Source organism: Solanum stenotomum, chromosome 9 (assembly GCF_019186545.1).
Source record: "Solanum stenotomum isolate F172 chromosome 9, ASM1918654v1, whole genome shotgun sequence".
NCBI classification, from domain to species: Eukaryota; Viridiplantae; Streptophyta; class Magnoliopsida; order Solanales; family Solanaceae; genus Solanum; species Solanum stenotomum.
In genome coordinates, this window is record NC_064290.1 from 49,120,265 (window position 1) to 49,146,628 (window position 26,364).

General features: G+C 32.8%; 1 protein-coding gene across 1 annotated transcript; it reads right to left on the bottom strand.

Moving 5' to 3' along the window:
* Window positions 1-522: 522 nt before the first annotated feature.
* On the bottom strand, window positions 523-15,046 carry LOC125877615 (histone-lysine N-methyltransferase ASHH1-like). The gene is made up of 10 exons (XM_049558857.1): window positions 14,882-15,046; window positions 12,360-12,427; window positions 11,352-11,508; window positions 3,596-3,682; window positions 3,284-3,368; window positions 3,116-3,209; window positions 2,778-2,979; window positions 1,970-2,004; window positions 1,424-1,604; window positions 523-831 (listed from the first exon to the last, which is right to left on the bottom strand). The coding sequence occupies exons 1-10, from the start codon at window positions 15,044-15,046 to the stop codon at window positions 523-525; spliced, it is 1,383 nt and encodes a 460-aa protein (XP_049414814.1).
* Between the last annotated feature and the right edge of the window lie 11,318 nt (window positions 15,047-26,364).

Consider the following 26,364-nt stretch of genomic DNA (forward strand, 5'->3'; position numbering starts at 1 on the left):
TCTTGTGTTCGGATTAAAACTCTACGAAAAGCTTCTTTTATCTTTTATTTGAACTGTGAGCATCCTCAAGTTTAGCTCTTTGCTAACATACTTTTAATTTAGAACTCTTAGAGTAGCGACGTTAATCATTTTTATTAGTGTCATGAGTAGTATTCTTTTTCTCTAAAATACCAATAAGAATTGCTTGGAACACTAGCTCCTAAGCGCTGGTCATGATCCTAAATTGGGTCATGACATGAGAATACAAGGAAATAAATTTGTGTAAATGAGAATTCCACCAAGTGAAGGGTATATTAGCTCTACTGATAATTCAGAAGCAACAAAAAATCTGCAAAATAAATGGAGACAATAAATATAAGCAAAAGTTCACATTAAAAGCTAAAAGGTAGTTATCACAAAATCCTCCACAGACCATAGGACAAACAAAATCAAATTTATAATGGTTCAACATCTATTTCTCATCTTCATCAGCTTCATCAACTAGCTATAATTGTTGCATTCTATGACTGTTGAAGGAAGTGACTACTCAGTAGCTTCACCTTCTTCCATATCTTCATCTTTATCATCACTAGTATTAGTCACATCCGCTTGAAGTAAAGCCTGACGTTTTTGTTCCTTCTTTACATCAACATATTTCTTCATTTCTTCCCTTACGGCATCCGGGCATTGTTCACACCGTGAGACGTCCCTACAAGTACCAATAAGGTGTTGTTTGTGACGAAAGATTCTGCCTTTAGTAACTTTTTTACAAAAGTTACACTCAACTGCGGCCTTATTGGTCTCGCTTGCTCTTTTCCCATATTTCCAACCCGGGTCAGCAGTTTTTAATCGCTGTTAAGATCAAAGAAACATAATCAACAAGATAAACAAAGTAATTGAAGTAACAAGTAGTAGTAAAAATGAAGAATAAGATACTATGCAAGTACTACTAAATGAAGAGAAGATGAGAAGGGGAGAATAACACACGACTACCTACTATCCTTACACACATCAACCAAATATTTGCAAAGAATCACCGATCAATTTCAACTCCTTCGAAGTACTTGTTCAGAAACTTTGGCAGATATTTGGACTTGAACCACTACTCTAAATACTCAAGGTAATACTCCCTCCGTATCCATTTATAGACTTGTGACTAGTCTTGGACTTCACTTTCGCATTTGGAGATGGACTTAGTATTATTGTGTTGCAAATGGCTACTGATGAATATATTACTTGTTTGGTTGAGATTGATTGGTTCTATTGTTGATTCTGAGATAGGGGAAATTTTTGGATAGCCCTAAAGTGGAGGAAATCTGTCCGATTTTCTATTAACTATCAATAAGCATTGCTTTGAACACTAGCTCCTAAGCGCCGGTCGTTGTCCTAAATTGGATCGTGACATGAGAATACAAGGAATAAAAGTAAGAACGAGATATTTGACCTTCAGCTTGGGTTTGCGTTGAGACTTCTTGGCTACGCTATTAGTTGGTTCCAACTTGAACGTAGACCCCTCACCGTCATTCAATATCTTTGTGTGCTCATTTCCTCCACTAGTTCCAGAGATCACTAGAGTAGATTCATCATCTGTTGAGTCATAAACTGGAAGATCATCCACGATATATCTGCAGTGAGAAAGCCCGATTGAAATAAATATCCAAGAACTAGAAGGATATGAGTAAAAGCCGTAGCATTCAAACTATAATATCATGGACAATTTTGCTCCGATGAAACTCATAAAGCACTACCTGAAAGTTTTTCTTATTACTGCTACAAATAAGTGAACTACCTCAATTATATCATTTAGTTAGAAAGTAAAGGTCAAGTCATCCAACAGAAAACCAAAATGATACAAGCTTCAACTCTAATGTTTCTCTTTTACATAGAGGATAAAGATGTAGAAGTAATGGAGCTCCTGAAACAAATCAAGTTAACAGAACCAGAGTTTTAAGATTTGTACAAACTACAAAAAGACAAAGTTGAGCATTACCTGTCATCCCCATCTTCCCAGACATGGTCGTACTTCTGAGCAAAGATAAAAAATGGAACAAAAGAATAACATATGAGACTGACAGATTCATATCGAATTTAGAAGCATCTATTATGTTTTAGAGTACTGAAGAAAGCATATATCAAGAGGTAGCTCTTTCCTCCCCTTTCTTTGTTATGTTTACCAATATGAGCACATCTACCACACTCTTTCTAATAAATTTCATTTGAATTACTAAGTTCTACTATTTACGTTATCTGGGATTATCGTTCCTCTTCAGACAATCTCAAATGAACTGTGAAATCTATGTCCAGTGTCATAATTCAAAACATCTTAAGATTGTGTATCAATGTCTCAGGATTAGAACACAGTGCTCTCATCCTGAAAGACAGTGACAATCAGTTTACATCTATTGTCCCATTGATCAACTATGTTTTAAATGAAAAAAGAGAAGAAGACATCTACTACAACTATGTTATAAATGAAAAAAGAGAAGAAGACATCAATTGTTGTGCTATAAATTCAAGCATAATAAGAAATAAGCATTTATCTTTTTCATTTTATCGGAGCAATAAGATTTATCCTGAACGACTTTCCTTTTCAGCTTCAAATGCAACACACTGAGTTTAACATGGATACACCATACTACAACATGTGACTAGCAGATTGTAGCATGTGATTAGCAAATTCAATCTATATGCATAAATCATTATTCTGTTTGTTGTCTAAAATCTGGGAAGAAGGAACATGTGATATGATGCTACAAAGGGTATTCCAGATATAACAATTCATAAGAAACGTAAGTTACCCAGAATCGTCGACACTTGGCACCCAAAAATAAGGAACAGTTTGCAGCTCCACACAGACAACGAACATTTGCACCCCCGTAGTACCACTCAAAATTATATTCATATGTCAGCTCCATTCCAACAGATATATCTTGCTTCACAAATATACCTACCCTTGTTTCCCCCGACACTATCCATTTAGTTGTTTCACAATTTGGACTGCTGTGAAATTCAGGAAGACACAGTATCAGTGCTATCAATAAACACCAATTAACCATAACTATATGTCACTGCCTGACCAAGATATGTATCGTATTTCGCTTTTCATCAATTTCACAACCGGAGTTCCAGCTCTTACCATGAATGATTTATGGATCTTGCAAAACTTCCTTTCCGGGTGGAGTCAATGAAATCATTACCATCCACAGAAATTACGTACACGTCCTTGAGGTCTGCACAAATCATATGAAATTATAGCAGTGATTTGTTTATGTATTACCAACGATCTCTAATGTTGATAACTTACCATAAGATTCATAAGCCTGAGATCTTTTCTTCACTTCTTCAAATGATATCACTTCTCCACAGCATTCAATGATGAACTGTCCAGCCTTTAATGTGAAGAGAGAGGAACAATTAAGAAGACCATAAATAAAGTTACTGCACAAAGGCCTCTATGATATTCGACAGAAAGCTCGAATTTGATAGGCTCAGTTCTGGAATATTTTCTTCACGTGATGATCAAAAAAAGAGAACTCTTTTTATATATGCCGAAACTATGCTATACAAACTAATGGCCAAAAAGAATTTAAATAGGGGGTTGCTTCAGCAGAATTACCTTTATATTCTCATCAGCTAAAAGACCCCAACCACGCCCTTCAGTCCTGAACAACTTAGTTTTTGCATATTCACATTTCTGGAATCTCTGTGGGCAGCAAGAAAATACTTCAAAACAATCCAAATGACACTCACTGTCTTTTTTCAAATACGGCACTAAGTAGAATCTCCTATTAGTTATTGAAGCAGTTAATAACATATAAGGAACTACAAACTCCTCCTCACACTAGATGAAAGGATAAATTTAAGTGAAGAAAGATTCTCAACACGAAAAGAACTAAATAACAAGCAGCAATTATTTTTAATTTCATTTTTTTTGTTTATAAACCGAACTAAATAACAAGCAGCTAACACCCTAGATTATGAAATCGCTTAGCATAACCTGAGTTTTCCTTAACCAGCTGACCTTACTTCGTAACCTTTGCCTCCCTTTCTTTATAGTTTTCTAGTTCGACTAAGTGACTTGATTTCCCAAATTTTTAGGCCAAAACTGATTTTCGAAGTTCACCTCTCGAAAAAAGTTATTCCTAGAAAAACTGTACTGCGCCGTCTAGCCTTTTAAGCATACGGTAAAAAAGAATAACAATGAATAACGAAAAAGCAAAGATCGAAAAGAAAAGCTCGAGAAAGCAAAAGCAAAATCAACACAGATGCACTGCACGAGGGCGTTTCGAAAGCCAATTTTGGTACTATTTTACTTTTTTGATTTTGGATTTTGAAAATACACTCGTTTTTGCATTTGATATATTTAGATACATATTGAAGAGTTAGATCTATGAACTTATCTTGCTTTCTTTATTTTAATATTTTTTCTTAGTTTAGAGATTATTTTTCTATTCTAGTCTTGGTAGTCTCGGTGACATTTCCCTAGGGTAAAACGGAAAAAGTTTGAAGAGTTTAGATCTAAACATTATTGTTTGTGTATGATGTAATTGTTCATTTCAAATGTACTCTAGTTCATACCCTTACCAATGATTTGAGACATTTACTTGAGCAGAGGGTCTATCACGAACGATTTTTCTACCTTGTAGGGTAAAGTTTATAGGACTAGAGCTGACATCTCTTTTCTGTAAGTGTTGTAAGTCAGTTTATGACTTCCCCCTTAAGTCATTGGGATGCAGTTGTTTGTATTCTGCGATACATAAATTCAGTTTCAAGTAAAGGACTACTGTTTGAGGATCAAGGTTACAAGCATATCATTGGATATAAAGATGTTAATTGGGCAGGATCACCATCAGATAGATGTATTACATATGAATATTGTGTTTTAATGCAAGGTAATTTGATGTCGTGGAAGAGTAAGAAACAGAGTGTGGTTGCTCGATCTAGTATAGAAGCAAAATATCGAGCAATGGTTGTAGCAACCCGTGAGCTAGTTTGGATCAAACAGTTGATGAGATAACTAAAAGTTGAAGAAATCGATCGGATGTAACTTGTGTGTGATAATCTAGCGCACCTTTATCTCGCATCAAATCCAATATTTCATGAGAGGACTAAGCACGTTGAGATTGATTGTCACTTTGTCAAAGAAATATAATATCAAGAGATATTGTTACAAAATTTGTAAAATCAAGTAATCAACTTTTAAATTTCTTCACCAAGTCCCTCACCATTAGAGGTGGAGACTGTGATATGTTCATGGAATGTTTAGAAGAGGATCTCACCTCCTCTAAATCGAACGATGAGGCTACGGTGAGGCTACCAGGGATCATGAGAAGAGATATTCATCGATTGAATACCCCCTATGGATTCTCTGGACACAACAACCAAGCACAACCTACCTCCAAGGAACCCCTCCAATCCGGGAGGATGCTCTAACATTACCATCAAAGTTTCCACAACCAATATTCAAAATCAAATAACCCCTACAACTAATGTTTCCAATGGTTAGCTTCGTATCATGGAATATTAGGGGAATAGGATCCAACGGTTCCTTGGAAAGATTACTCCTCTTTAAACAACAATTTCATTTTCCTCTCCTCTGCCTACAAGAACCTATGGTTGCTTGTGATAAAATGGATAAATTTAGAAGAAAGCTTGGTTTTCATCAGGCCTACAACAACAGTTCTAACAAAATCTGGATCCTTTGGTTGAATGACATTGATGATGAGGTCATTCATGATTGGGAGCAACATGTTTTTCTCAAAGTTATTCATAATGTTGACCAAATTTTTTTCCTTTCAGTTATCTATGCCAAATGGACAGAGCTGAGGAAAAACCTATGGGCAGAATTGAGAGTTATAGCAAACATTATCCAAGACCCTTGGGGAGCAACAGGCGACTTTAACGTTGTGGTATCCAGTGATGAGAAATTTGGAGGAAGACTTCATAAAATGGAAGAAACTTGTTGGTGTTTTTGAAAAATGGGGCAGCACAAAAAGGTTGAAAATTTCTCTCAATGGATTGAAATGACTTTCAATAGCTTTCAATAATTTTATTAAGCATTGAGGGGTTTAAATAGCCAACATAAAATTTAAAATTTAAAGAACCTAAAATATCTCAACAACATAAACAAACTAACTAAAATTCAAAATTCAAATTTATTCAAACTAAATAACTTATTTTGCTAAAAGTTACTGCAGTAACTAAAAGTAAACTTCAACACTCCTCCTTTGCTTTAGTTACTGCAATTGAAAAAAATGTTCCTCCTCAATTTTTGCTTTGGTAGTTGATGCTAGATTGTTTTCATTGTTTTTAAACTTGCAAAATTTCTTCTTTTTTCTTTTTCTTGTTTTGATTTTGTTCTTCAAAAACACAAGCGACGACATTGCATTGTGTAGAAGTTTTTTTGAAAGTGCTTTAATCTGAACTTTTGTTTGATTTGCAGAGTGAGGTTGTAAGGGTTTTTCTTCCATCACAACCTCACATATCACATATCTTTCAAAATATGATTTTATTCTCACAAACCAAATTTGATAGTTTTCGTCTGTGAAAATTTGTGAGGCACTCAAAGAGAGACTGTTGCTTGCCATTATTTTGGTTAAAAAATGATTTAGAAAAGCATGTGCGTTGAAAAAAGCACCGGTTGAAAAGGTAGCCTTGATGGGTTAAAATGGGTTGCCCTGATGGGTTAAAAAGGTAGCCCTTTCGAGTTAAAAATGTATGGTAGTTCTTTGGAAGATTTCACAGATCCCTTAAGATCAATGAAGCTCTTGATACCAATGTTGGTGTTTTTTAAAAATGGGGCAGCACAAAAAGGTTGAAAATTTCTCTCAATGGAATGAAATGACTTTCAATAGCTTTCAATAATATTATTAAACATTGAGGGGCTTTAAATAGCCAACATAAAACACATAATTTGCATAATTTAAAATTTAAACAACCTAAAATATCTCAACAACATAAACAAACTAACTAAAATTCAAAATTCAAATTTATTCAAACTAAATAACTTATTTTGCTAAAAGTTACTACAGTAACCAAAAGCAAACTTCAACAAAACTCTTTATTTCATTGAATGGCTTAATGAGTGTGGTCTTCAAGATGCAGGTTTCTCAGGTTCTAAATATCCTTGGTGCGACAATAGAGACCCCCCTAACACTATTTGGGGATGATTGGATAGACTTGTTTATAACTCTTTATGGTATGATATGTATAATGCTACTAATTTTACTCACTTATCCAGAACGTGCTCGGACCATTCTCTACTTTTGGTTAAGATGAATAATGATACTCCTCCCACTATCAAATACTTCAAATTCTTGAATATATAGGAGGATCACTCTGACTTCTTGGATATAGTTCAAAACTCTTGGAATGAAGAAGTCAATAGGAACCCCCTATATATCCTTCACCAGAAAATCAACAAGACTTGCAAAGCTATGAGTACTTGGTCTAGACAGGCTTTTGGGGACCTCTACGAAGAACCTAAGAGACTTGAAAACCAAATTCAAGCTCTTGAAGACAACAATGTAAACAAAAACACTGGAGATAACAAGAGAGATCTCTCTAGGCTCAAGGCCGAATTCACTAGATTTCTCAAACTTCAAGAGTCTATCCTCAAACAAAAATCTAGGGTCAAATGGCTTGAAGTAGATTCCAACATGGCGTATTTTTTAAACATCATCAGAGACAGGAGAAAAAGGTCAAACATTAGGAAAATTATGGATGAACACAACAACTGCCTGAAAGGAAAAAACAAAATTGATGAAGGGGCTATCAGAATTTACAAGAATCTCTTTACTTATGACAATACTAACCCTGATTATAGCTCCCTTAATATTCTTCATAGCTGCATCACAAAAGCGGGCAATGACATGTTGTGCACCCTTCCAACACTCAAAGAACTTCAGGATTGTGTATTCTCTCTAGATCTCGATAGTGCTCCTAAACTGGATGACCTAAGTAGGTACTTTTATCAAAGTACTTGGAGCATCATTGCATTAGATCTCCATAAAGCTGTGACTGCTTTTTTCGCAGGTGATATCCTTCCAAAAAATTGTCTACTCATACTTGTCTTGTTCTTATTCCTAAGATTGATCACCCCCAATCTTTTTTTGATTTGAGATCTATCAGTCTGTGTAACGTTTTTAGTAAAATTATTTCTAAAATATTGACTAACAAATTGACCTCTATCCTTCCACAAATTATCTCCAGGAATCAAAGTAGCTTTTTTAATAATCGAAAAATTCGTCTGTGACCCGTCACACTTTCAACCAATCACAACCTTCTAAACTCGGTAAATAATGGGCTCTCCCCTCTATCCTTCTCCACTCAAATACCGGTCTTCTCATTGCATCGTGTGGGGCTTGAACCTACGACCTAAGTCACAAATCCTCCACCTTTTGCCACTCGAGCTAGGCCTTGGGAGCAGGAATCAAAGTAGCTTTCTCAAAGGCAGAGCCATTACTGGAAACATTCTTCTTGCCCAAGAAATTATTAGTGATATTGGCAAACCTAACAGAGGGGGCAATGTAGTGATGAAACTAGATATGACTAAAGCTTATGACAAAGTCTCCTAGACTTACCTCTGCCTTGTTCTTAGGCATCTTGGTTTCTCTGAGCATTGGTTTCACCTTTTCCATAATTATATCTCCAACAACTGGTATTCTATAGTGGTAAATGGAGGTCGTCATGGTTTCTTTAACTCTTCTTAGGGTTTGAGGTAAGGAGATCCTCTTTCCCCCTTCCTCTTCATTTTGAGCGTTGAATTGTTGTCTCAAATGCTTAACAATCTGCATAATCACGCTGCTTACAAGAGTTTTCATATGTGCAATAATAGTCCTAAAACTAATCATTTAACTTCTGCTGATAACACCATTACTTTTTGCAATGGTAGCAAGAGATCTATCAAACTAATCACTGACATTGTGGACAGGTATGAGCAAATATCAGGTCAACAGATCAACAAGAACAAGAGTAGCTTTTTCCTGAAATCCAAATTTAGTCTTATCATCATCAATAGATTGAAAAGATACACTAGCATGAGATATCAAGAATTTCCCATAAAGTAACTTGGGTGTCCTCTTATCATTGGAAAGTTGAAATTGGCTTACTCAGACATTGTCAATAAGGTTACTAATAAAATTAGAGGTTGGCACAGCAAATTGCAATCTTTTGGAGAAAGAGCTACCTTAATAAGACATATTATACTAGCTCTCCCTACTCATCTTCTGAGTGCTACCAACCCTCCTAAAGGTACCCTTGAGCTCATTGAAAAAAATCTTTTGGTCTGGAAATGATTCTGGGGGAAAGCATCACTGGATTGCATGTGGTAATTTGAGCTACCCCTTTGAATAAGGTGGTGCTAATTTTAGGAAAATTTCAGATGTTTGTATGGACTTCAAGGCTAAGCTATGGTGGAACCTAAGAACCTCTTCTTCTCTTTGGGGAGATTACATGAAGGCTAAGTACCTCGAGAATCAACACCTTATAAAGACTCAATGGTCCTCTAGCAACTCTCAAAATTGGAAAGTCATCTGTGAAGTTAAGTCATTGGCGGAGCAACATATTTACTGGAAGGTTGGAAGAGGAGATGTTGATTTTTGGTTTGATAAATGGTCAGCTCTAGGACCCTTGCACTTGCTCCACCCCAACAATGAAGGGCATATCTCTATCAAGATAAATATTGTTCTTACTAGTAATGGTGAATGGAACTGGAATTCGCTCCAAGTAGAGCTCCCGAATGATCTAAAGAACAATATCATCAACTTGGGGATTATTCTCAACGATCTCACAAATGACAAAAGCTATCTGTGAAAACACCAATTCTGGCCACTTCACTCTCCACTCTTGTTGGGATATTATTAGAAAGAAAAGAAACCACAACAATGCCACCAACAAGATCTGGAATAATAGCATTACATTTAATATGGCTTTCCCTACATGGAGAGCTATTTATAGCAGGCTTCCTACTGATGAGAATATGGCTAAGTAGGGCATCAATATTATCCCGGGATGTCATTGTTGTGTTGCAACTAATGAGAACAACAACTTGGAAACAGTGAATCACCTATTATGTTATGGTGAACATGCTAGAAAAGTGTGGTATGATATCGCAAGTCCACTGGGAGTGAGACTCACCCATAAGACTCTTAAAATCGGCATCCTCAATTAGTGGAATACTGTAATAAAGAATCCCATTTCTAATTTTGTTATCCCCCCCCCCCCCCCCAATAATTTGTTGGGAGATATGGAGAGAAAGATGCTCTAATGTATTTGATGCTATTAAGCCTTCTGTATACAGATCTAAAGCTAACATTTTTTTTACCATTGTGCAGATTACTAAGAAGAAATTTGGCAAAGCTAACATTGTAGCTAACATATCTATACACTACATGTTGGATGCCGAAATTCACCACAGAACCACTACCATAGTTAAGTGGATAAGACCTCCTAATATGTATGTAAAACTCAACAATGATGGTAGTTGCATTCAAGGACGTTGTGGTGGAGGTGGTCTGATCAGAAACTCATTGGGAAACCTCGTGTTTGCTTACTGTATCAATTGGAACCTGGCACGAGTAACATCGCAGAAATGGCAGCTCTTCTTTATGGCCTTAAATGGTGTGCTAATAGAGGCTTATCTAATGTCTGGGTTGAAACAGACTCCATGTTGTTAACTAGATGTATTAAAATAGAATGGGACCTACCGTGGAAGATCAATACCAGGAAATTAATTGAAGAGCATGGTTACCATATTAGTCATTGCTTTAGGGAGGCTAATAAACATGCTGAAAAAATTGCCAACTTGAGTCATGGCTTTTTTAGGAGTTCTCTTCAACTCTTTTTTTATCCTTCCTAAGCAAATTAGAGGTCTCTCCAATATGGATAGATGGGATTTCCCAACCTTTAGTACTAAATCAATGTAACCTACCAATATTATTTACGAGCCATCCTAAATTGTATGCCTGTGTTCAGTTAGCTTTTGAGCTAATTTGGACACCCCTCTCCCTCTTTTCTGGTGGTACTCAGTAGAACAGTCCTACACTGTTATTACCCCTTATCATGTCAAAGTTTGGGATGCCAAACTCAAAGTTGTACTTTTGTTCATATAATGATCAAAGTTGAAATTTTATTTTAAAAAAATAATAATTAGGAAAGGTAATAGCATGACAAAACTGTTTTGAGCTAATCATAAAAGTTCTAAAATACCACTACTTCCACTCTTTCTCAACACAAGATTGTAACACAAATTTGGTGCACTATCCATAAAATCTGTTGTAAATTTAGAAATCGATAAGACCACTGTAAAAGTATACTAATAAAGAAAAATAACATAGTAACGTTCAACTAATTAAGAGAATTATCTAATTTACCTGATTTCTGCAAGTGTCACCGCACGGACAGTATCCCGGTGTACATTCAATGTTTGTTAATAAATTCAAACATCTTCCTACACATGCACTATTAGGATCACTTGCATCATACTTGCATTCACATATAGCAATATCCTCTTCTCTCGGATTCTTATGCCTGTAAGACATAAGAAAATTGCAATTAAAAATGACTACCTAAAGCCAAGATCAATGATAATTGAAAACCATTCAACTCCAACTCAAAGTCAACTAATCAAGGTGTGCATCATTTAGGACACAACTTTTCTTTGTCTTCTTTTTGGTAATTTTTTAGGATTCAAGCTAAAACATTAGAAGCTTCAGTTTGGAAGTCAAAAAGCTATAAACTACATAATAAGAAGTAGGACACAAAAACTTTCTAAGGAATGAAACTAGAACTTATTTCTCTTTCACAAAAAGAAGCTATTTTTTTGTGTCTCATCTTATAGAACAAAGAAAAAAAATGAAACATAAGCATTATTCAACATTAGTTTCCACTCACAAAAAGTTCTTTTGTTTCAGCTTGACCAGATAATCACAATCTGCAATTCAAATTTCTTCTTTACTCATTTTCTTATCATTGAATTCATACTCCCACGGCATCCTTGGCACAACATGGAAAACGATACAATGTTTATCGAAGTTTAATCTCTTTTTTTGTTAGTGGTTTTTGAAAGCTTTATCTTAGAAGTGAAAACAATGGAAATAACCAATCTTTCTTTTTAAATGGTAATGTTAACATAATGCAATAACCAATCTCTTTTGCATAGTTTTAGTATCCAGATCTTAGATACACAAACTAACTGTTTCGACCATAATCAATTTGTCATCCAAGTGGTACTCACAATTGCAGACAACATAACAATTATTCAGAATTATAAGCAACAAGTGTATGAAAATGAACTTCAAAGTTTAAGGATTATCAAAAGAAAGAATGCAATTAACTGGCAGGAAAATCATCATTAAAAGAAACAAAGAAAGGCTTTGAACTCACTTTCGCCATATAATTCATTTTGAGTAATATGAATAAATGGTGCTACTCCTTCGGGCAGTTGGACCTTCAAAGAAAAAAGTTAAGAATTCATCATTACTTGATGTAAATAAAATGGCATATTGTAATGCAAAATTACGTATATAAGCAAAGGGTCTGCATTTATTATATAGTTATAAACATTATTATATAGTCATCATTACTTAATGTTAATAGAATGGCATATTGTAATGCAAAATCACGTATATAAGCAAAGCGTCTGCATTTATTATACAGTCATAAACATTACTATACAATATTATTTTAGCAAATATACAATCAAATATCATACATGATTGCATGCACCATGCCATCGATGTGTGCATCCTTGTTTTGATGGAAGGGCAGGTGAAGTAACTTGATAAGAAAAGGCATAATTGAATGCAGAAACCATAACATTGTCATTCCAAACCAGAAGGATATTAAATAAGCCCACTTTTTCGATACATAAATTTTATTAATAAAAATAGCAGCACTAAGATGGTGCTAGAACAGTAGAATGTGTATGACTATAGTTCTTTCCAGCTGCAAGGAGTCAATATAGTCCAGAAGAGTGTAGAGATGATTTACATTTTTCAATAAGCCCACGTTTGTTGAGAGGACAAACCAGATTTTATTGAGAAAGATGAGTTATTGAGGAACTACAGCTTTGAACTAGTTAGTTATGAAGGCAATAATAAAAGTAATCTAGTCTAGACATATGTTGACTCAATATCACTTGTTTAACTAATTTTATACCATTTATAGAACCAGAATCTACTAAAAATGATGAAACTCATATATGTACTCAACATAAGACACTAATATCTTCACATACTAGTCTTTTTATACGAGTACAACTATCAACCAATATTCTCAGGATCCAACAACAACATTACCTAGTGAGACATTTTCAGGATCAAATTGTTGTACTAATATTACCACCTGATGTCATATCAAAAAAAGATTTTTTTTTATCATTAGTTCTCTAGGTATATTGTTGTATCAGTTCTTTGGGTATTGTCTTCTCATGATTTCAGATGTCTACAGAGTCACACAAAATCATAGCCACATTATTACATGTCATCATCACTCTAAGTGACATAAATTATCTAACACATTTGGAATGAAAAATACATCATATAGGAACGATAAGCTATAAATCTAAACTCTTCAATCCTTTCCAGTTTCACACAAGGAAACTGTCGCTGAGACTTGCAAGACTTAAATAGGAAAATAATTTGTGAACCAAGTAAGACTTGCTACTCATCAATAATAAATGTTGATTTGCACTCTCTTTTCTTTAATAATATTTACCTATTTTCTTTTGTATCAATCTAAAAAGGGCTTTCCTAGAATGGAAAATTCACTATCCAAGCATTCAAGTTAATAAGTTAACTTACGTTCATATCTCATATGTGATGTAATGCCTTACTAAATTTTGTATTTTTACACTTTCTTTTCACAAGGTAAATAATTTCATTAATGTTTGGGTCAAAAGGCATTTGAATACAAGAAGTATACCTAAAGGAAAACCCTATAAAATCTTTTTGTCAACTTAATATAATGGACTATTCAAATGCTTTATTTTGACTGTGTTGGTCATAGTATGCCATTTTTTCGTAGGATGGTCAATTATTCTCTTTTTATTTAGTTATCACCAAATTTGACACTACATTTTTTTCTGTGTAGAAAATTCGTAAGTCCAAATTTAGTCAAAGCCACTAATAACTAGGTCTACCAAGATAAGTTCTCCATACTTGAGAAGATCATTTGAGATTACTAGAATAAGCTTCTATCCGTTGAACTAGTAAGAGGAACATTTTAGGAAACAACATCTTGAATCCCATATGAGAAATCTACAAATCTGTTTACTCTTTAAACAACACAACCACATAATTACATCCAATTTATTCAATGATCACTTTGCTAATCTGAAGTATATAAACATATTAAGATGTAAATCTGATTGCAAAAGCATTGGTCCAGGTCTAAAAATTGACGGGGGTGTAAAACCTTTTCTTAACCAATGTTCACCCAATTGAGGAACAATGACTAAGAAAATTAACAAGAATGGCAGAAAGAAAAAAATGGGAGCGAAACGTTCTAAGAAGCTAGACAAACATCCAAATCATCATTTTCGTAGTAGAATTTGGTCAAATTATGATTAAATCAATTCTCCTAAAAAGGATCAGTAGCATGGAGTCATTAATCATGTTTGGTTTTTTTTTCTTTTTTATGACAAGGGAAACCCGCAGCTGCTACCCTTTGGGTGCGCATAGGGTAAATCCCTGCTCCTATGCAATAGCTCACAAACCACATAGGAGAAGTAACCCGCACTAGGCAAGCCCGGTTCGATGAGCTCGACCCAGAAGGCAAACCCCTTGCTTTCGCTGGCAAGGGGTTTTGAACTTGAGACCTCCAACATGGAAGTCCCAAGCCCAAACCACTGGGTTGGTTATAGAAAATATTATTCTTCAATTAGGTTCGTAATTTGACTTGCCTGAAGAATATTGGAACTCCACTCCAAGGTCACAACAAATATAGCTGTTACGTTAAACCTTGAAGTTAAGTGCAGTGCAACTGGACGCTTTGTCTCGCTTAGGCGGAACTTCAGTACAGGCACCAAGCTAATAATTGCCACTAAAGCTTGTAACTTATCATGCATGAGCTCAACATTGAAACAATCACAATAAATAATAAAATTGTTGTTGTCAATACAATATATTAATTGTTAAGGAAACTTTGTCAAATAAGAAATAAAAACCTACCAATTCAGTATAGGCGCTACACTCGTACTAGAAGCTTAAACTCCATCTTTGCATCTGAATCACAAATTTAAAATGATTTTTTAATTTGACTTTCGTGATACTTCATATTTTTCACTTATTCTAGTTATTTTAATACTCTATTCAAAAGAACCGTTGTTTGTCCCTATCATTATTTTCTCCTGCATCATATGTTATACGTAAATAAGTAAATAAAGTGCTATTTATCTAACATCTTAAACTTTTAGATGAAATGGTCACACAATTCAACATGGTATTAGTGCATGAGGCGGTGAACTCGAGCCTCACTACAACCCATTATCAAAAAGTATGTGCATGGTTCATGCTTGCACATGACAAGGCGTGTTGAAAACATAATTAAGTACATAGAATTTGTTCTCTTTCATAGCTTAAATTTTTTCATAAGATAGTTAGACACGTCAACAATATATACATACGATTACCCTAAAAGTAGTCTGCTTTTGCTCATTACGACCTTTTAACTATAGTGGGGTCTCATTAACCCCCTATACTATTTGGAAGCGGTATTATTGCCACCCGACATAGAGAATGAGATGCACTCTTTTAAAGAGAATGGGAGAAAAAATAAAGAAAAATTTACCACATTTTTCCTTCTTTCCTTTTCCTTTTTCTTTTTTTCTCCTCTCCTCTTCGCTTGTCATACCTTCTACTTTGTTGGTGGTTCCCAAAACTTATTCACTTATGGTGTCCAAAATTAGAAAATTATACCTCATTATTGAACATAAACAATACAATTTGAGAGCTAGTAGATAAACAAAAAATAGGGATGGATCTGACTCTACTATCATAGTAACAAAATGAACCTAAACATAACACAACCCCAATATCTACTTCATGAGGTGAGGATTATCTAAAACTAGTCCATTTCTTTTTCCCATAGTACACTTAACAAACGCCAAAAGTTAGATATTATGTTTTCTTTTCCTTTTGATAGATTAATAATGATGGTACCCAATTAGCTTACGCATATCTTGACTACTAAAATTCATATATGATATAAAAGAAATATCAAACATATTATATTCCAAGTGGAATTCTATATAAAAATGGATGGTTTGGTATATATGGACAATTTGTAAAAATGTTTTTCCATAATCTTGAAGATTACTCAACATTTGAGAGCCACCACTACTAAACGTGTTACTTAGATTCTTAACAAAACTTATGACTTCCAATTCAATTTGATTCTCTGTTAATGAAAATAAGCACTTGAATTCTCTAGTTGGAAACATCAAGTTTACCCTAAAGAGCGAATGACTAAAATTACTTTAAGCATTAGCTAAAGCAAATTGTATGCACATAGCTGTGTTGCCAAAGACTTATTAGAGGTGCGGTTAAGCTCTAAAGTTGAGCGAAAAACAGGTTGAGCGCAGCATTTTGCTTAATTGGCACATCAATGCAGTCATCAAGACACTAAGGTGTATACCTTACTACAAATGGGTGTCGTCCTTAATAGGCAACACTAGATGATAAAATTCACTTAAATGTGTAAAAACAATTAATTCATTTGTACATATAGTTATTATTCTTCGATTTTAATTTTTTTTGTTTGCTTCCTTATTAAAATCCTAATATATTTATGCTTAAAGCTCCAATAGACCTCATTACTTTGTTGCACAATTGCCTTTGATAATGTCGCCTTACACACATGTTAGAGTTACGATTCTCTTCCACAATTGTCTCTATTTCTGCAGAGGTGGGAAGCAATACCAGTATGCTGCCACTTTTGGTTTTAATTTCTCCAAGAAACCATATATGCAACCTCAAAGTGTTAATTTAGTAATACAAACATCAAATAAAAGCTTTCATTCCATGAGCATGATACAGGCAAACATATATGTTGCTCTCAAGAAGTTAAAGTTAGAGGTAGCTTTAGTCATTTTCTAACGTGCAGTCGCGCACAAGTGAGAAACAAAAAGCATGTCGTTCTTCATTCCTTCTAAATTTACATCCTCTTGTGCTAAATATTTCATGTGCTTCCAAGCATCACATGATGTAAAGAAAGTACGACAACTGCATCTTTCTTTCTACTTCTAAGATCTCCTTGAATGGATCTTCTTTTATCTCTCTCTTTCCCTCGTAATCTTATTGCCGCTTGGAGCAAGTAGCTTAGAAATACAATAGTTCCTCAAGAACACACAATAAGTCCATGCAACATCACATTTTTAAAATTTTACAATAGGCTTGAGAATAGTAGCAAATAACATGAACTTAGGCGTACCACATTGTTGTCTTTGCCTGAATGCGACATCTATCCAACCTCTTGTGGAATCTGGAAACTCCAATAACTCAACAAAGTACAAGGTTTTCATCAGTTTCATATCCAAGCACAAGATCACACACACAACCAAAAAAAAAAAGTAGCCATTAATGGGTGTGCATTCCTATATATCAACTGAAAATAGTCCATTTTGTGCTTCCTGTTCTAGAAATGAAAATGTGATCGACGAATTAATAAAAAATACAAAAAGTATGAATTCCCTTCATCCAAGAATTTGAACCAACAAAAGAGCTTCAAAAAACAAAATAATTCAAAAGTAAAAATCTCTCATATACAGAATTACCAATGCCTGTAAACCATAAAAAGTCTCTTTAAAACTAGGTATATGTCTAGAATTAACCTGCAAACAACAAAATTTTTTAGATCAAACTAGAATTAACCCTTGAACAATTAAAAAAATAAAAAGAAAAAACCCTAAACCCATAAAAATCCTTTCTTTTTTTGCATCAATCAAATTTCTCAAAAGCATTGAACAACAAAACTTCTTAGATCAAACTAGAATTAACCCTTGAACAAAAAAAAAAAAAAAAAAACCCTAAACCCATAAAAATCCTTTTTTTGCGTAAATCAAATTTCTCAAAAGCAGTGAACAACAAAACTTTTTAGATCAAACTAGAATTAACCCATGAAGAATAAAAAAAATTTTAAAAAAAACAACCCATAAAAATCCTTCTTCTTTTCTTATGCATAAATCAAATATTTCAAAAGCAACTTCATTCAGTTAATACAACATCACAACTGGGCAGAGATAGAAACACCAAAAATCATGAGAAAAAAAATGTAAAATTGAGCATACCTTTGACGCAACGTTGCAGAAAATAGGTTTCTCTGAAAAACTGAAACACCATTCGTGTCTTCGTATATATACACAAACAAACAAACTAAGATTATCACAATCTGTATTTATTGGGAAGAAAGAAAATAGATTTTCTCAAGGGGTTTAAGCTAGAAGACAAAAGATGGGTTTTGTTTAAAGTTTTAACGACGAAATTTTAAATACCTCTACGATGACGTTCCATATTTATTTATTTGTTTATTTTATTTTAACTAGTACTCCAATTTTTAAATAATAGATATTCCCTCCTTTTTTTTTCTAATTTATTTTTCTAAAGTATTTATTCTACTCTTACATCATCAATTTTCGCCTTTGTATTTTACTTCTTTAAAATTATCATATTTTCATTTTATAATTTATAACTTATGTAGCAAATTTCCTATGAAAAATATTATTTTCATGAAAAGAAATAGTGAAAAATATTAACGGAGTACATAAGGCAATAGTGTTCTATAATGAAATAAATAAATAGAATTAGAAATATTTTTATAAAATGATGAAAACTATATGTAATAATTTAACAGGAGGAAAGGACAAATATACCCCCAACTATGACAAATGATACTCCATGTGTTTCTTTTTATGTCACCTTTTTGGATTGCACTTGCATTAAGAAATTAAGTAATTTTACCCTTCTGCCCTTACTTACTGTTTTCATAAGTCAACTTTTCAATAAATAATGAATATGACAGATTTCAAAAATTAAAATGCATTTGGATGACTATTTAAATTTTTGAGTTTATTTTTGGAGCCATATTTTTTCACCAATTGATCCAAAAATTTTAAAAAATTAAAATTTTCCCACCTCAATTTTCCTATATATTTTTTTGTAATTACTAAAATTAAAATGCGTTTGGATGGCTATTTGAAAAAATTAAGCTTCAACTTTCAAGATTATTTTTGAATTTTTCTTCATCTTTTATTTTTAATTTGTTTGTTGAGATTTTTTTTTCAAAATCAGATTTTGTAGAATAGTGAATGGAGAGAGTTGTTAATCAAGTACTCCAATGAATATTAATTAGGAAAACTTACATAAATATACTATGTTAAGAAAATATTTATCAGTTATAGCAATAACATTTTTTTTCACTTGATCACTTTTAATACATTTATAATACAATTTTAATACATATTATAGAGAATAATTTATAAAACACATATAATACATGTTTTATTAATAGATAATACATTTATCACAGATTTTAATACACTTATAATACAATGTGTCAATTTCATACCAAACAAGCATAATATATTTTTAAACAGTTATAATACATATATATTGCATACATAATTCACTTATAATACATATTATTTACCATATATTTTATTATTCCCTACCATTTCAAAATATTACGAAAATCCTTCTTTTTCCTCCAAAACCCCACTCCTCCGGATACATAGCTTCTCAACTCACAAGGTCATTTCTCTCTTCCTATTTTCAACTCCTTCAATTTTTTCCTATATTCACTCCCTCAATCTCAACAGTTATTTCCTTCATTACAATTTTGAATTTCATCTCAAAGTCTTGATACATATAGATGATGCTCCTTATTTTAGTATTGAAATTATCCAATTAATCTCACCTAATATGGATCATATTTATGATTCTTACGATGATGATTAGGCTGAAACAGATCCAAACAGTTGCATGATCAATTATCAATGACGAATCATAATGTTGAGAAGTCGAAGAAGGATGTACTTCGTCGTCTAAATTGACTGTGACCCCCCCCCCCTCTCAAAAAAAGGGTAGAAAAGTTGGATCAATAATATCTCGTCTTACGGTACATTTTTTTCCAATTTTTTGTTCATTTTTTTCTGATTCAGAAAAAAGGGGGAAAAGTAGAACATGTTGATAAATATCATTCTCTACCCAAGGTTCATATTTCTAATGTACGTAGTTGACTTTGATTCATAAATTTATGTATAATGCCTTCGTTTCAACTTTATGATACATTACAATTTTATCATGTACAATGTACCGTGTTCAAATATTAGTTTTGATACATAAACCTAATTTATTAAAACACAAATTAGTATATATCATGTTCATAATTATGTATTTGATACATAACTATTACAAATTTTGTTATCTTTTACTATCAGATACATACACCCATACTTATTCTACTAGAAGGCTATGTATCTGTAGACATTATCAAATATTATTGTTGATATATAAACACTAATGTTTTATAACAATACCAGTTTGTATCATAATCATAATTATGTATATGACACATAACTTTGTTATGTATATAACATTGTTATGTATCATATGTTGTTATATGCAACACTGTTTTATAACTAAATCAGTGTATATCATATTTATAATTTTTTTTGTATATGATACATAAATTTGTCTAATTGACTATGTATTAGATGTTGTTATGTATCTGCAGTCCTCGAGTAACATTTTAAGACATAGTTACACCAATTGTTTAACACATGTATATCAAATTCAACAAATTTCAGACTTTATTGTATGTATCAGATACATATCAACTAACCTCAGTGTTATGTAGCAATCACAAAAACAAAATGCTATTGAGAACAATTACATGTATATTATATCTCTTATAAACTACAACATTTTTTCAATTAGAATAAGATACATAAATAATAATGTATAATGCATAATTTTATGGTCATGATACATAAATAGTAATGTATAGTCAATGACGGTGGAGGAGGAAAACGCCATAGAGGTGACGATACCGATGAGAAGGGAGAGGCTGAGAGCCCTCAGAGAGGCTCAAGAACTTCTTCAAACCCCTGACGATGATAGTCATAAGGCTAATAACGAAGATATTTATGATGTATCTTCTCAAAGTTTTTGATAATTTTGAATCAAAATTGAAATGATCTTCGATAAATCGGAAAAAGAATGATGAACTAGGAGAAGAATTTTGAATGTCAAAATTTTCGTCAATTTTGAATCAAAATCAAAAAGATCTTCAATGAACTGGGAGATTCACAAAAGAAATTATTTGTCCAACAACTATTCCATCACTTTTTGTATTGTTTATAACACACTCGCTTTCCAGACTCCTGAACGTCTCAACAAAATAGAGATATTCATCATGTATCAACTGTTTTTTTGACTTTTTTTTAATTTGTTACGATCTAGAAAGATTTGAGAGAACAAAATTTGATTTTTTTGAAGTTGTTACGATTTGGTGGAGATCGACATTAACTTGATTTACGTGATTTGGGGAAATCAATCACATTCAGTTTTACATTTCCTTTCCTTTTAAATCGTAATTGGTTATTTTTTAATGTATTAGATGTATTGTATCCGGCTTATGTATCCAAATGAAACTAATTTTAGGGAATTTTTGTAAATCGAAAAAAGGTAGGGATAGAAATATGTAATTTGTTCCTTACACTATGGAATTCCTAATTTTTTTACATAATAATTTGATAAACAAAGTTATAGATGTAGAAAGGAATACTAAGTTGTTTGGCTCAAAATCATAATTATAATTACTTATTACACCTTTTATATGATATAGTTAATATTATAATTATGATATGAACTTTTTTCTCAACTCTAACTATACCCTTAACATAATGTAGGATAAATTAGTTTCTAGGCATTTAGTAGTTCTTTTAATATTTGCAAATGAAAATGTGTAAACCGAGATTCTAGAAATTGCATTTCTACAATGAATAAGTATTCTAAAAATAACATTTTGATAAAATATGAAATGTAATAATAATTGAATAGATGATAGTGAACTAGTCAAGAGCACACTACCTCATATTCAACGAAGTATGTAATGTAATAATTTAATTTAAAAAACCTGAAAGTTGAAAGAAAGATTAATATCTACTAAATTGTTTCGTTCAAAAATAAAAATTATAATTTGAAATTATTTTTGCCATCTATATGAGATAGATAATATTTTGATCGTACTATAAATTTTATTTAATTTAAACTATATTCTCAATTGAATACAATATGTATTTAATTTCAAATTTTATATCGAAATAATTCACTTAATCCCTCCAACCAAATGACTCATAGAGATAGGAAGAAACATTTTGATTGTCAAAAGTTTTAAGTTGTTTCTTTAATATTTGTAAATGAAACCGTATGAATAAGCATCTAGAATTTTTTTTTTTACAAATTATGATATGTAAAATAATAGTTTGATGAATAATGGTGCACTAACCATGAGAACACTAACTCCTATTAGATCATAATTTTACTTATTTGTACTATCTATAATACAACAACAATAACATTCCACTATAATCTCGCAAGTTAAGAATTTGGTTGAGGGAGGATACATGCTACTCTCTCTCTGTGTCCCGTGACTTACTTTCCTTTTTGGTCAGTGCAAAAAAAAATGACACATTTCTATATTAAGTAACAATTAAACTATAAAATGTCTATTTTACCCTTAATGAAATGATTTACAGCCACACAAATTTCTATCATTCATTTTGAACCACAAGTTTTAAAAGTCTTCATTTCTTTCATAAACTCTATGTCGAGTCAAACTACCTCACATAAAATGGAACGGAGGGAGTAATAAATATCCAAGTTAAGAAGGGTAATTAAGATTTAAGATAAACTTTATTAATTATCATGTCCCTGTCAATATTTACACTTTTAATTTATTTTAAAAAAAAAGAAATCGTAAATGTGGAAAAGGAAGACTAGATCTAGTAAGTTGTTAGGTTCAAAATCATAATTATAATTTGAAATTATAACTTTCTATATGAGATATATAAGATGATTGTGATATAAAATTTATGTTAATTTTAGTTTTATCATCTACTAAATGCAGGACATATTTAATTTTAAATTTTATATTGGAATAATCAGTTAATCCTTTTAACTAAATGATTAGGAAGAATTTTTTTGATCAACTTTTAATCGTTTCTCTAATTTTTGTAAATTAAATAGTATGAACAAACATTTTTTTTTATGGATTATGGAATAAAATAGTAATTTTTTTTTTTTTAAATAGTGAATGTGGAAAGTGGAAAGGAAAATTAAATCTACCTGGTTTGATTCAATATCAAGATTATAACTTGAGATTATAATTATGATTATTTATTTTACTTTCTATATGAGATTAAATAATTTTATGATGGTAATATAAAATTTATCTTGATTTTAATTATACCCTCAACTAAGTTCATAATATATTTAGTTTTAAATTTTATATCTAGATAACTTGCTAAGTTCTTCTAACTAAACGACTCCTAAGTTAGGAAGAGACTTTTTGATAGTCAAAAGCTTTAATTCCTTTAGCATTTGTGATGAAACAATACGAACAACAGGGGTTTCCTCGAAAAGACGAGGACTCACCAAACACTGTTGCTAGTTGATCAGAGATAGTACTAATCATCTATATTGGTCACATTCCGTTGAAATAAAGCCCCGAAGTTTTAGCTCCCTTTTTTCATCAACATATATTTTCATTTCTTTCCTTACACCATCCGGGCATTTTGCATACCGTGAGACGTCCTTGTAAGTACCAACTAGATGTTGTTTGTGACAAAAGATTCTGCCATTAGTAACTTTTTTACAAAAGTTACATTCATCTGCGTTCCTATTGGTCTCACTTGTTTTTTTCCCATTGTTCCAACCAGGGTCAACCATTTTTAATTGATGTTAAGATCAAAGAAACATAATCAGCACTATATTTTAATCACTGTAACAATATATTAATCACTGTAACAATATATAATCACTGTTAAGAAAAATAATCAGCAAAACAGAACAGAACAGAACAGAACAAGTCTGCAAAACAGACCAGCAGTAGCAGCAGAAAACAGCAAAACAGAGCAGAAAAAAAGAAGAGGAAAGAAAGAACACTTACCTGAAGTCAAGAAGCAACAGACATGAAAACCGCGACTGAACTGTCGAGGACTGAGGTTAAACATATCGCTACTTGTTTTTTCATTCAAAAAATGCACTTTCAAAAGGTTAAAAACAAAAAAGTATTTTATTCACTTTTAAGAGAAGATGAGAAGGATAACTCCCTGCTTATTCCTTGTAAAAGTGCCACAACACACGGCTACCTACTGTCCTTATATTGTTATCCTCGACCGCCAAATCTTCTTATTTAGAGTCATGTCCTCAGTAAGTTCAAGATGTGTCATGTCCCATCTAATCACCTTCCCCAAATATTCTTTGACCTACCTATACCACTCCTAAATATCTATTATAGCCAAACTCGCACACCTACTTACCTGGAGCTTCCCCGCACCTCTTCTTCACATGCTCAAACCATCTCAACCTTGCTTCCCTCATCTTGTCCATCACGGAGGTCACTCCTACATTGTCTTGTATAGCATAGGGGTCGTTTGGTACAAAAATTAATAGCACAACGATTAGTAATGCAAAGATTAGTAATGCAGGGATTAGCAATGGAGGGTTTATTTTATATCAAGTGTTTGGTTCATTGTTTCCCACCAAAAATTAATAGCACATTGTCTTCTTTTATCTTTTATTTGAACTGTGAGCATCCTCAAGTTTAGCTCTTTGCTAACATCCTTTTAATTTAGAACTCTTAGAGTAGCAACGTTAATCATTTTTATTATTGTCATGAGTAGTATTCTTTTTCTCTAAAATACCAATAAGAATTGCTTGGAACACTAGCTCCTAAGCGCTGGTCATGATCCTAAATTGGGTCGTGACATGAGAATACAAGGAAATAAATTTGTGTAAATGAGAATTCCACTAAGTGAAGGGTATAATAGCTCTACTGATAATTTAGAAGCAACAAAAAATCTGCAAAATAAATGGAGACAATAAATATAAGCAAAAGTTCACATTAAAAGCTAAAAGGTAGTTATCACAAAATCCCATAGGACAAACAAAATCAATTTTATAATGGTTCAACATCTATTTCTCATCTTCCTCAGCTTCATCAACTAGCTATAATTGTTGCATTCTATGACTGTTGAAGGAAGTGACTATTCAGTAGCTACACCTTCTTCCATATCTTCATCTTTATCATCACTAGTATTAGTCACATCTTTTTGAAGTAAAGCCTGACGTTTTTGTTCCTTCTTTACATCAACATATTTCTTCATTTCTTCCCTTACAGCATCCGGGCATTGTTCACACCGTGAGACGTCCCTGCAAGTACCAATAAGGTGTTGTTTGTGACGAAAGATTCTGCCATTAGTAACTTTTTTACAAAAGTTACACTCAACTGCGGCCTTATTGGTCTCGCTTGCTCTTTTCCCATATTTCCAACCCAGGTCAGCAGTTTTTAATCGCTGTTAAGATCAAAGAAACATAATCAACAAGATAAACAAAGTAATTGAAGTAACAAGTAGTAGTAAAAATGAAGAATAAGATACTATGCAAGTACTACTAAATGAAGAGAAGATGAGAAGGGGAGAATAACACACGACTACCTACTATCCTTACACACATCAACCAAATATTTGCAAAGAAAGATCACCGATCAATTTCAACTCCTTCGAAGTGCCTGTTAAGAAAGTTTGGCATATATTTGGACTTGAACCACTACTCTAAATACTCAAGGTAATACTCCCTCCGTATCCATTTATAGACTTCTGACTAGTCTTAGACTTCACTTTCGCATTTGGAGATGGACTTAGTATTATTGTGTTGCGACTGGTTACTGATGAAGATATTACTTGTTTGGTTGATATTGATTGGTTCTATTGTTGATTCTGAGATAGGGGAAATTTTTGGATAGCCCTAAAGTGGAGGAAATCTGTCCGATTTTCTATTAACTATCAATGAGCATTGCTTTGAACACTAGCTCCTAAGCGCCGGTCGTGGTCCTAAATTGGATCGTGACATGAGAATACAAGGAATAAAAGTAAGAACGAGATATTTGACATTCAGCTTGGGTTTGCGTTGAGACTTCTCGGCTGCGCTATTAGTTGGTTCCAACTTGAACATAGGCCCCTCACCGTCATTCTATATCTTTGTGTGCTCATTTCCTCCACTAGTTGCAGAGATCACTAGAGTAGCTTCATCATCTGTTGAGTCATAAACTGGAAGATCATCCACGATATATCTGCAGTAAGAAAACCCGATTGAAATAAATATC

Coding starts and splice junctions, on each gene's coding strand:
- LOC125877615 (XM_049558857.1), bottom strand. CDS start 15,046: ATGCATGATAAGTTACAAGCTTTAGTGGCAATTATTAGCTTGGTGCCT. Junction 1,605..1,969: donor TGGGAAGATGGGGATGACAG/GTAATGCTCAAC, acceptor TTCTCACTGCAG/ATATATCGTGGATGATCTTC. Junction 832..1,423: donor AACGCAAACCCAAGCTGAAG/GTCAAATATCTC, acceptor TGATCTTAACAG/CGATTAAAAACTGCTGACCC.